At 36.2% G+C, this 12505-nt stretch overlaps 1 protein-coding gene across 1 annotated transcript in view; it reads right to left on the bottom strand.

Annotated features, from left to right (window-relative positions):
* Positions 1-395: 395 nt before the first annotated feature.
* The window catches only part of KIF5B (kinesin family member 5B), a 36696-nt gene continuing 24586 nt past the window's right edge, over positions 396-12505 (bottom strand). The window contains exons 15-26 of the mRNA XM_020800708.3: positions 10522-10665; positions 9549-9737; positions 8145-8262; positions 7690-7751; positions 7475-7584; positions 6891-6992; positions 5720-5780; positions 5560-5631; positions 5365-5469; positions 4450-4666; positions 3699-3850; positions 396-2825 (exon numbers count right to left, since the gene is read on the bottom strand). Coding sequence (XP_020656367.1) covers positions 3714-3850; positions 4450-4666; positions 5365-5469; positions 5560-5631; positions 5720-5780; positions 6891-6992; positions 7475-7584; positions 7690-7751; positions 8145-8262; positions 9549-9737; positions 10522-10665 — 1317 coding nt within the window. The 3' untranslated portion in view covers positions 396-2825; positions 3699-3713. The remainder of the gene's footprint in view (positions 2826-3698; positions 3851-4449; positions 4667-5364; positions 5470-5559; positions 5632-5719; positions 5781-6890; positions 6993-7474; positions 7585-7689; positions 7752-8144; positions 8263-9548; positions 9738-10521; positions 10666-12505) is intronic.

The raw sequence follows: 12505 nt of genomic DNA, 5'->3' as shown, positions 1-12505 counted from the left end.
GTAGTTGTTATGCAACAGTATTAAATTAAATATTCAGGATTTCATTCCTAAAAATGGTTAAAGGCCATCTTGCACATAACATGGGCACACATGTAAACTTTCTCTCTATGTGGAAAGACTGGAGACTGAGCTTCAGGCTCACACCCCTAAATATATGTCATTCCTGCTTGTTGCAAAGCATTTGAAATGTGACTTAGTGGTGATTCATTACTCATTAGGTCCAAATTCAGTGACCCATCGTTGCAATTAAATATATTTTCTAGTAGCCACTTTCTAGGACTGGTCTTTACCAAAATACTAGCCATACTAGGCACAACAGCTGAGTAAAACACATTTAGATACAATGGCACCAAATGAATGCTACTTCTCTAAAGGTTGTATCGAGCCCAATGAAGTTCACTAATATTCAAAGATTTTATTTATTTAACACACAAAAAACATTTACAGCATGCAGGTAGTTAACTATATGGCATTTTCTTCAAACCATGTATTCTTCAATGCATCCTCATGTACTGAGAACAAATAATGGTGTCCACAGGAAAACCTTTGTCATTTCAAGTCTAAATTAAAGTATTTTATCAGTAATGTTATGCAAATAATTTAGTTGATTTCCTTGAATAAATAGAGTTTTTTCATGTCACTCACTTCTTGCCCTAAGTCATTTTTAAATGACTTGGAGGAATTAAAGACTGAAGGGCTTCAGAGCGGAACAACAATGCATTGCAAATTCTATTGCAGATTTAAGGTTTTAAATTTATAAACCCTGTAGTTGTCATGTCCATGCAATCTACCATAGGTGATCCAAGGAACCAAAATAGTTCTTTTGAAAGTCTAAGTCGCAGTTCTTAATAAATTTCATAGAAGGTTAAAATAAAAAACAGATATAAAAATGATGTACATTTTGATCTACATGCTAGTTACAGTTTATTTAACTGCTTAATTACACAGCCATGTCAGCACCAAAACCTGTGATACATTTCTTACAGAAATGAAACTACCATAAACAGCCATGAGAAAATATCCTGCTTCATTTGAGTATAATGCCAGGCCAGGAAACCAGACTTGAAACTGTTTAAACCAAATCGGGACTAAAACTGTATGTCTACCTGACATTGTAACTGAAAACATTTACAAATAGTTCTTAAATACCCTTTCCCCTTGTACAAGTCCCCCTCTTACTTTCCAGAACCCCTTCATCTTAAGTTTGGAGTGTTTAATTCAAGCACAAAAAGAACAGGCTTATGTTATGACAGTTCAAACTAACAAGGGTCTGACCAATTTAAAGTCAGCCTCTGAAGACTATTATTTAAAAAAAATTAAAAAAGACATGGAAAACAGGGAGAAAAGAAGTCTAATTCTTCTATTGCTAAGCTCCATCATAGTAAGCTCCATCATAGTACAAATATCTGCATTTGTAAAAAAATTAGTCAAAGATCTACAGAAAACCTTTCCTCCCTCAAGTGCCTGTGAATGTATTGTACTGAGATACAAAACTGGCATCAACGTACTCTGGAAAAGCAGTTATTCACAATCTCTCCACTGTTGGTTTCTTCTTTTTGGCTTCTACAAATCTAGTGGCTGACAAGAATGCCTAGTAAAACCTTTGAAATATACCAAGCAAGAAATCCTCATCAAAGGCATTATTTCAACTTCATGGCATGTAGCTTCAAGTGCTATTTCATAGGGCAAAACTCATCTTTTAAAATCAAGACTCAGCATGTTGCTTGCAAAAAATGAAAGGCAGCAAGATGTCTGGAGCAGTGGACATTTACACAACTTTAGATTTACAAAAAAAGTTACAGTACATTTTCAGTGTAACACAACTCTTAAACTCATCTGACACTTCTTGCCATTCTTAACACTTACATTGCCTGCTTTATTCAGCTTGTTCCAATTATTCAATCAACTCACACATGCTTAAAGTTTAAGTCCAATTTGTAGGTGAGCGAAGTATAGTAAAACTTGAAGCACTAAATGCAAGCGCAGTTCTACAGTGTCCCGATTTGTGTCTCACCATAGCCGTTTACTGAATTCATACAGCTCTGGTTACCACTGATAGGCTCATCAAGATGAAGCAGAATGTTTTCACCTCATCCCACTGTTTTCTGTATAATCAGGAACAGATGAAAGTCTTTGCCAAGTCCTGCCACGTAAACTTACACTTACTACTTGCTACTCAGTATTAACTCATTAACCTGATAACAAAGTTTTAATCGACAGTTAAGCAGTCGCACCGGAAAATAAGTCCTTAGTTCCATGGTTTTTGCGACTTCGGTGCCTAAAGGCAGTCGTCATAAGCACACCTCAGTAATTGCATACTGTACAAATAATTTTAGTCTTATATTCTATACAGCCATGTGGGCACGTTTAATGTACAGTGCTGCTCTAATTCAAGAGTGGGCCAAGTAGTGTTATTAAAAGTGGTAAAATTCAAACTTAACTCAACATTGTTCCACATTCCCTAAGACCATTAAATATACATAAATTAAGCTAGGAAAAATTTTAAACTAAGATGTTGCTTTCACATACATTCAACTTGGCACAGTGCATACTAAATTTAAGACGTGAAAGACAGATCATGTAATGAGAGCTACATTTTAAAGTTACACGTCAATTTTCCAAGAAGAACATTTTTTTCTTAGTTTTGTTGGGAATCAATTAGCCAAATTCATAGAATGAGGAGAGCTGTACAGACCGGAATAGTTTTATACAGTTTTCAAAAAATAATCCTATAGTCCCCAGGAGAGACAGATAGAAATCACTGTCATGGAATGACTCTCACTGCAGTAGCCAATCGTCTTCATGCTGCGTGTATTTTTCAGCATCTAGAAAAAGAGAAAGTTATGCAGTACTATACCAAATACAAAATTGTTTTATTGAACACTCATTTGCTTAACAATCATTTAAAAATTATTTTATAGACACCCAAACTTATTAGCCTGTTTCTATGTTTACATAAAAACATTTGCTTAAACACTTTTTGAAGAGGAATTCCCATTTAAATTGATAAGAACTGCTATTCTAAAACTGAATACAAAAAAACAAAAAACAAAACAACAAAAAAAACCAGCATCCTACTCCATATTATTTGTAATCATCCTAAAGACCACTTCTAACTTTGGTCAGAGGAATTACAGCTTAATGATAAGGTACAAAACCAGATTCCATAAATAATCAATTTAAGAAATATATTCTAAACCAGAAGTCCCCAACCTTTTTCGTTCCGCAGACTGGCTGGAGAAGATAGGGCACCCCTGCACTCGCGCAAACAAATGCTCTCTCTCACGCGCGCATGTACAAATGGCGGCATGGCGCTTGCACAGGCATGCTGAAGCGCGCGCGCAGCCGCAAACGAGCTGTGCGAGGGTGAGTGCGTGGGGGGGAGGACTGTCTCGGCAACCCAGTCTGGCTCAGGCCACAACCAGCACCGGGCCGTGGACCAGGGACCTCTGTTCTAAACAATTATTTTAGACTGTGTCAAAAGCTCTTTAGCTTTGGACAAAAGGAATTTTATCCAATTTATCAGCTGAATCTGAGCGTATTCTTAATCCCCTACAAATTATCTCTGGTGCCCTGATTTTAGTCTAATGCTTAATTAAAATGTCACAATCCTCTATTTTCCCAGAAAACACTGTTTTGTAAACAAAAGACATCACCCACCACCACCACTAATCCGAACAAATAAACTGAAAGCCAACCTCGGTAATGTATATTTACACTTTCTCTTGCCGTGCTCCACCTCCACGTACAGCAACTGGCTGGCTGTTCTGAGTAAAAGCGCCTCCACCACGAATTGCACTTGGATGAGTTGGAGAAGCTGCTGGATGCTGACCAGGACGAATAGGCTTAGCTGCATGAAACAAGTAGCAGTGTTAAAGGTAAAGCAAATATACTTCGCATTAGAACTATTACTATCATAAACAATGTAACAGCAGGTACAAACACTTAAGACCTAGGGAAGTATTGTGAAATATTTCTCTTTAGGATTCGGAAGGCTTTTTATCACACGTCACATCGTTTGAAATTTTACACATTGAACTATACAAAATTCAGCCATTTGAAACTAATAAACACACACACACTGAGAGTAATGCTCTTGTCCTGCACCTCTATAACCTTCTTACACAAGGAAGATGACAAGGATGACACAGAGAAAACATCTGCTACCCATGACAATTCCCTAGGTCAATCAGGACTCTAGAAAATCCCCTCTACATTTGAGTTCATCATGGTTCCAAATGCCTCAATAGGAATAGCCCTGATCAGGAATTAAACGCATAGGAACATTTAAATAAATAAATAAATAAATAAATAAATAAATAAATAAATAAATAAATAAATAAATAAATAAATAAATAAATAAATAAATAAATAAATAAACAAACAAACAAACAAACAAACAGGAAAAATTAGGTACATTTGTAATGATGAATCAATTTCTCTACTAACCAATCTGTGCAGAATGTGCCTTTCTGATCATATTCTTTGATCTCACAGCCTCCTTAATACGATCCACTTCTTGCTGATACCGCTTGCGATCACGGGATGCATTCTCTTTGGCTTCCTTCAGTGCGGACTCCAAAGCTTTAACTCTCTCAGCTGTAGCTCTGAGTCGCTTCTCCAGTTTTGGAAGCTCACAGCGAAGATCTGCATTATCACGTACCAGCTGGGGAAATTACAGAGACATATATATACATACACTTACTGCCCTTCCTGACAATGAAGTCCTCTTGTACCACTTCCCTATAAATTTTCTTACAGTAACAAATGTTTGTTCACTGTAACGTATATAACAGATAATCATGTATGTTCCTATTATATTACAACATGACCATTATAATATTACATCAGAGTAAACACAAGGTATCATCTCAGACTCGTGTAAGAATTGACAGTATTGTCTGTCTGTCTCAGTATGCCCAACTCTAATCAAATGCAGATGAGAGAAACAGTTGAAGCGGCCACGCAAAATCTAGCAGCCACTGCTGCAACACAAGGGAAAGAAGCTTCCCCCAGTTAAGAAGCCTAAGCCTCTCATACCATTGTCATCCTTGGATTTCAATCAGATACACAGCTGTGGAGCTTAATGATAATAACAACTGTTTGGAATGCACTACTCAGAATTTCTCTTTTGAATACATATGAAGATACAGCGGGATGCTGGGAAATCATTTCAAATAAAGTAAAGCCATTATGGTAAGTTAATTGTGGCCAAAGAGTTATTGATTTTTAACCCATTACTACATGAATTCAAAACTCATAAACCATTTCTTGTTGCAATTCAAGGTCAACAATACATGGACTTTAGGGTCCACAAAACAAGTGGTCTATAAGCTTTTATAGTTGTGGAAGCACTGAATGTACCTGTTTATGCACTTTTGTGAGCTGTTCAAGATTATTCTCAAGAAAAGAAATCTTCTGTTTTTGGGCTGCACTGCCCCCAGTGTCATCCGAATCAATCTCTGCACTCTATGGTGTAAGATGAACAACTACAGGTTAAATTCTTATGTATCACAAGAAAATTACTGGAGTAAAATAAAGAAGCAAAATTAAGATTACCTTCTTAACCCTAGTAGCCAAATCTTGAACAAACAGCTTTCTAAGATTGTGCAGGGTCTGAAGTTCTTTGGCCTAACAACAAAAGAGATGATTCAACTACAGTATTCCTAAAGCAGAAATTCTAAGAATTTCAAATATACTTTTTGAACAAATAGCTTACCACAGTCTCTTCTAAACCTTTTAAATCCTGTCTTGCTTGTTCTCTTCTATCTTGCATAACCCTGAAGAAAATACACATAATAAGTAACATTTAGCTACATGCTTTTTTTTTTAAGTTTCTGGCTGAAAACATCACAGAACAAAGCCAGACAAAAACATCTTTCGACATTCAAAAACTGAATTGTACATTTAAACGTGTGATGATACAAAACAGTCCTTGCTCACACCCTGAGGCCCAAGGTGCAGAACCAAAGAAAATCTTCATGTGAGAGAACTCCATAATATTTTGCCCAATAATCAAAGGAAAAATGGGCCAATTACCACAAGTGAAACAGCATAAATCCATGTATTTCACATATGGGCATTTCTAGTGACACAGACAGAAACCACAACAGGACGTTGTAAATTGTTGGAAAAGTAACTGGCCAAAAGAGTTCATTTCCAGGTGAGAACTACTCTGCCAGCCTAGAGAGAAACACCAGGCAGTGTGTTGGCACCACCCACCACCAGTGATGGGGGTTCCTCCATCTCCCAGCATTCTACAGCCTGATGTACCAGTTGTTAAAAACTGTGGTGGACCTTACTCAGCTTGAGAGGATAGCGAGAAGCAATCTTCAGCCTTGAAGATGCTGGGCAAAGTATGTACGAGATAGAAAATGCAAAACTATCATTTTAAAGAAAGTGAAAGATTAGGGAATGTGAACTGTAGAATTCATCCTTTTTGTCATTTTGTATAGAAACTACATTACTACACAGCACACATTAAATATGCCTTTTATTTCCCCCAACTTGTAAACTTATTAACTTAAATATTTGGAATGTTACATTCATATTTCCACAGAATATCGTAACATAAAAAACTAAAGATCTCAAATAAGAATATTATATTTACCTACTACAGGCTATCAGGCAGTTTTAAAACAACTTGCTATTTTTCCTGATTCCCAAAAATGTATTTAAACAAAACCCACATGGATTCTGATTCACTAGCATAGGGCTGCATATAGCATCTGATTCTAGCATCCCATGTGCTTTGGAGAGTTGGGGAACCCATACAGGATGCAAAACTATGGAAATTAATTGCTTAAAACAACATGAGAAAAAACAGAGTTTTAATATACACTATTCGATATGCCCAGTCACTGACTGCCTTTATTAATGTTCCTACTTACGTAAGTTCGTGCAGTTTCTTGCTTTTCTCTTGATCTGTAGCTTTCAGTTTATCATGCTCAATTCTCAGTCTTTCCTGTTCAAGCATCATCTTCTGATTTTGACTAAACATAAGGCAGGGAAAGGCAAGCAAATTATACCAAGAATTGTCCCTGAAGGTCAGCTCTTCACTTTGTGACTAACCATCAAAATATACACACTAGGCAAGCTAGCTCATTTTGTGCCAGTAACCAAGATGACAATCAACAAGTCTCACAAATTCAAGCAAACCTAAGTTGGAGCCAATCATCTGTCTTTAGCATTAACTACCAATTCAGTTCTCTTAACAATGGCCACCAAATTCGTAATCCAGATAAAAGTCATTACTGGTTGAATTGAACATTTATTTTACTTCTGTGATGCAAAACATCAAGCTTCTCTTCCACATAAGTACAACTCTGTATACATTATTTACTACCTCCTATAAAAGAGTGAAAAGTTTAAGCACCTAAAAGCAAAGTGAACTGGGCATTTAGAAACAGATTTAGAACTTCATTATGCTATTCCTTGTCCTCTCTCATCAAAACACATAAAATACACGACTTACTCTTGCAGTTCAGTGATTAGTTTCTCCTTTACTTCAATTTCATCCCTCAGGCTGCTAATCTGCTTCTGATGAGTCTCACGGTGACTTTGAATTTGCTGCTCAACAGCTTGCTAAAGAATCAATGGTTCTGGTTATTTTATAGTGTGATCAAAAATTAACTTTTTGAACAAATTTGTTTTGAATAATCTGGTAGAACAGGCTAAAATATTACTTGCCTTGACTTCATTTGCAGTTTGAACCTTGTTTAAGTGCTCCTTCTCCATTTCATGAACTTTTTCTAGTGAGGGTTAAAAAAAAAAGAGATTTTACCTAATAGATACAGACAAGTTTTGAATACACATTTGTAATAATGTTGAATAATTTCTGCATAACTTTCCAAAAATATTATTTATCATGTACAGCCATATGCCTAAAGGGAAGCTCAGAAGAGTAGACTCGACACTTGCTACTTGAAAAGAATGATTTGCATGAGCGATTCATGTATATTATCTTCGTACTCAGAGTCAAGAGTATACAACATGCCATCAACCCCATGTTATAGCACTGAGACAAGACAACCATTTGCCAGACGTTATGATTCATGACTGCCATGAAATTGGTCTTCTCAAAAAACAGTTCATGTGTTTAACCACAACACTTGTTAAAAGCATAAAAGTAAAGGATCTCATACTTTGTGCTCGAAGCTCAACTAGCTCTTCATTAAGGGAATCCACAGACTCTTCAAGCTGTCTTTTCTTCTGTTCCACATTCTGAAGATACTCTGTGAGTGACTTGATCTTCGCTTCATGCTTTCAGGATGAAAATATGACTAACATTACAAGATGCTATATATCAAAGAACTATGTAAAAGTTTGATAATTTGATTGTTTAACTACAAGGTCAAAATACCTCCAATTATTTTACTGAGTTCATTAACTATATATTAAAAACAGCATATCCTTTGAAAGCTGTTGCTGAAGAACACTTCTCATACTTTATCTGGCAAAAGATAAACCATTTGTAACAATAGTCTCCTTTAGATCTGAAATTTGTTTAGTCTCTGTTCTTACATCTTTAAGACACAAGTTATTTGTTTCAGCACTGGAAACTTCAAGTATACAAGTTCATTAAGCAAAACTAAAGATACACTGGGGGGTTGACACATCAAAACCTTAATCATACTCAATTTTGAGAAAGATTGGCCCCAAATGCAGAAATCACTTGACATCTTTGACTTTTGTCTTTTGAAGTTTACTAGGACAGAAAGTTTTCTGCTACTGGCAAGATGCCAGGAGTCTGACCTGATAGAGTTGCTGCTTTCTATATTACTCATAACAAATTCAGTAAATATGTAATTTTTGCAGACATTATACAATGGGAATCTGCAAGAAGCCAGCCACTGTGTGAATGTTTACCATAAAAGTATGATTACAATAACCTGCTTTGAGAAGCCATGTTATGATGTCTGCAGACTAGTGATACACATCACAGAAGTCACAGACTTCCAGCCCACTGGAAAACATCATTTAAAAACAATGTTAATTTGTTTCTGCTCAAACAAGTGTGATTCTTTATTAACTACGAAAAAATATCTAGGTACCCTCTAGGCTAAATCCAATCTAGAAGAGACTCATTGAAATCAATGTGACTTTACCACGTTGGTTCAGCAGTCCTACTCTAGGCAGGCAGGACTGGCACTGAATTTAGCCTATTATTCTAACACTGAGGCTATGCATGCCATTCCTTATATACGTAGTATAGCTACACATCAGTTATCAGCAAATTTTGGGAGAACCCTACTATTCAGAGGAATGAGGAAATCTTTAAGAAAAACTCCAAATTGGTAGCCTAAAAGAGCCCAGTAAGGACTGCTCAAAAGTAATGGAGGGCGGACGAGAAACCTAGTTGGGTTAGCATTAACAATAGTGGGAGGGGCTGGAGATCTGAGCAACAGCACTTTTAACTCTGAACATTTTGCTGTAAGTCCCACTGTCATCAACGATAAAAAGGATTAATTTATCAAATGAAATCAAACTGATATCCTGAGAATCAAGATGCAGACATGACTTAACTGCTACAGCCAAACCACACTTACCTGTGATATACGCAGCTGACAGGCTGCTAGCTCTTTTTCATTTTCTTCCATCTTCTTATTGCTTTCTGTTTGTGTACTTTCTAACTGCTTGCAGCGTTTTACCATAGTTTTCACTTCAGATTTCATCTTACTGATGTAAAGTCTTGCAACTGTAAATTCCTCATCTATCATACCAGTTCCTTCCGGTTGCTGAAAAGAATTAGGGTTTAGTTCAAACCATTTGGAAAATTTACAGAATAATCCTGCAACACTCACAATTCAAGCATTTCCTTCCCATCAGTGTACCTGTCATATTACTCATTTGCATAAATATCAACTTTAAACTAGAACTATCGTAAAGTGAAACCCTCCACTCAAAATGTCATCCTATTTACTAGTACATGATTGAAGACAGTGAGCTCCTTAATTTTCCAAAGTTGCCAAGTGTCAGCTCCTCTAATTTTTAAGCTCCATTTTTGTTGCTTTTTGTGACAGACCTAGAGAATTTTCTTATTATTCTTGACTAGCTGCCACTTGCTCCTTCAGGCCACTCTGAACAATATTATCCTCACATTGTCTTTCCAAAAGCATCCAGAGAGACAGGCAAAAGACTCACAAGAAAGCTCCATCAATGCCACTAAAGAAAGTAGCACACATTTCTGAAGGGTTTTCAGTTTATAAGCAGTCTTAAAAGTAAGCATCTCCAACCTCTAAAATATTACTTCTTCCAAAGTACTGCTTGCATATTAATTAAGAATAGCAAAATGTGATGGAAGAAAAGCCAAATATAATTTATAATTTATGAACTATAAGCATCTAATATTCTGCAGAGTTAACTAAAATCATGTTTATAACCATTCACACTCCAAGGCAAACCCTAAATGGGCATTTCTGACACCAAAAGTAAGAATGGACAAACAAGCCAGAATACAAAAGCAAGACAGCAGACATCTGCTATCTTGATTTTCAATTGTAAAGTTTAGCTCTCACTTACCTTCACGTCGTTATTGCCTACAGCAATTCCTATTTCCGCAAGGTCTTTCAAAAGAGATGCCATCATTTCTGTTGCACGTTTTTTCTGGTGATTGGTCATTTCTTTTAGTTTTTGAAGTTCTGCATCTATACTAGCTAATGTCATCTAGAAGAGAAAGACATATCAAAATAAATCATGTAAAACAGAAAGGTTGGTAGCCATTATTTTCAACAGCCATGATTAATCAAAATATTTATCAAAATCACAAGAAGCTTAGCTTTCTTGAAGTTAACAACTTATTTCTAAAGTATGTATACACTTAAAGACATGGCTTTATACATACTTTCTAGAAAGCAGCTAAAGAGGAATGATAACCTTCTAGATGCTCCCTATAATATAATACACAGTATAAATAAACAAATAGTATATAAGAAAGACTAATATAACATTTAGAGGCTAAGTAAAGAAAGTAAACAAACAACCAACTACTACAACAAAAATCCAGGTACCTTCCAAGGGGAATTTAACTTAGCATGGATTAGGAAGAAATACAGACCATCCCCTGGCACTGACCAACCAATGGCAGTCATTGAATAATGGGATATAAAAATTTGAAATGACAGTATGATAGCCACTTTAGCTGTGATCTCAAAATGAGTTATAGTGATTAGTACAAAAGTAACTATTAGAACAGACTATTAGTGAAAGTAATATAATGCAATAACATTTTAAGAGTGGATTTCCTAATTTGAAATGCTGGATACTTAATCTGTAGCTGCTAAGATTTAATATTAAACTAATTCAAGACACACTGTGTGGGGACATTTATTATCCAGTCTCCTTGTCAGAGTGGTCAGCTGTGCGGGGAGGCGCCATGCAGGCTACTTCCACAAGTGGTGCGACACAATGACAGCCATGCACACTGCATGGTAAGGGGACCAGCCAGTTCTGGGGGGAGAGTCCAGTTTCCATAGGCACCTGTGGTGCCAATATTCATATTCATATTCCCAGGGATAGGAATACAACTATGCCATCTCTACTGTTTTTATATTCTCAAATGCACAGCTTTACATTCTCATTAAAAACTAAGACAGGCATCAAATGAGACAAGGGGTTTGTTTCTCAACATTCATGCTTCACTTGCTATATTACAGAAAGAGGAGGGGGATGAAATTTAGTTTCTTTGGATCTGCCCAATCCAAACGGAGTGTTGCATAGCTAGGCTTCTTAATATGCTAACAAGAATTAGACAAGACACAGCAAGCCCATTGCATAACATGTACAATTACATGGATTCCTTTGGGAAGCTATGGACCATGTGTATTAAACAAATTAAACAAGCTTCTAGACAAGGATGCACCTAACTACTTTCCAGTCAACAGCAACTAGCCAACAATCTATCTTTCACCTGGACATTTACTTTACTTCAGCTTGCTCTAGTAAAATTGTCTATTTGAAGGCATGAAGACAGTAAATCCAGATTTCCAGTTTAAGTCAACCACAATGCTACCAAGGGAAAGGAATTTAGTACCAACTCCCATACTGTAACATGGAAGTGCAAGATAAAATATCTTTCACTATAGTAGCATACATTCTTTCAAACACATATTTTACTTTATACATGCACAATAAAAACCTACAAATACCCAATTCTAAAAAATCTTCTGAACTTCTAATAATGACAAAGACCAACCTCTAATTATTTCTACACAAGACAGCACACAAAGTACACTTTCCCTTTTTTGCACCTAATTCCTTTCTGTACCCAAAACATTGTACTAAATGAGAATGCAAGCGATTATATGCGTTGGAGAACGATTTTTATATCAACCTCCATTGATTCTGTTGTACTTATCTTTATTGGTCTGTGATCGTAATCAATCCCTTTCTCCTCGGACTAACAATATTTACAGGGTTTCCCTGCTAGCAGCCTGGAGAACCAATTAACTTCCCTATTTTTACAGTTTTTGTGAACTTCACACAAATCCAGCAAAATAAAATTAAA

Source organism: Pogona vitticeps, chromosome 6 (genome assembly GCF_051106095.1).
Source record: "Pogona vitticeps strain Pit_001003342236 chromosome 6, PviZW2.1, whole genome shotgun sequence".
Taxonomy (NCBI): Eukaryota; Metazoa; Chordata; class Lepidosauria; order Squamata; family Agamidae; genus Pogona; species Pogona vitticeps.
This window is presented reverse-complemented; position numbering and strand designations above follow the sequence as displayed.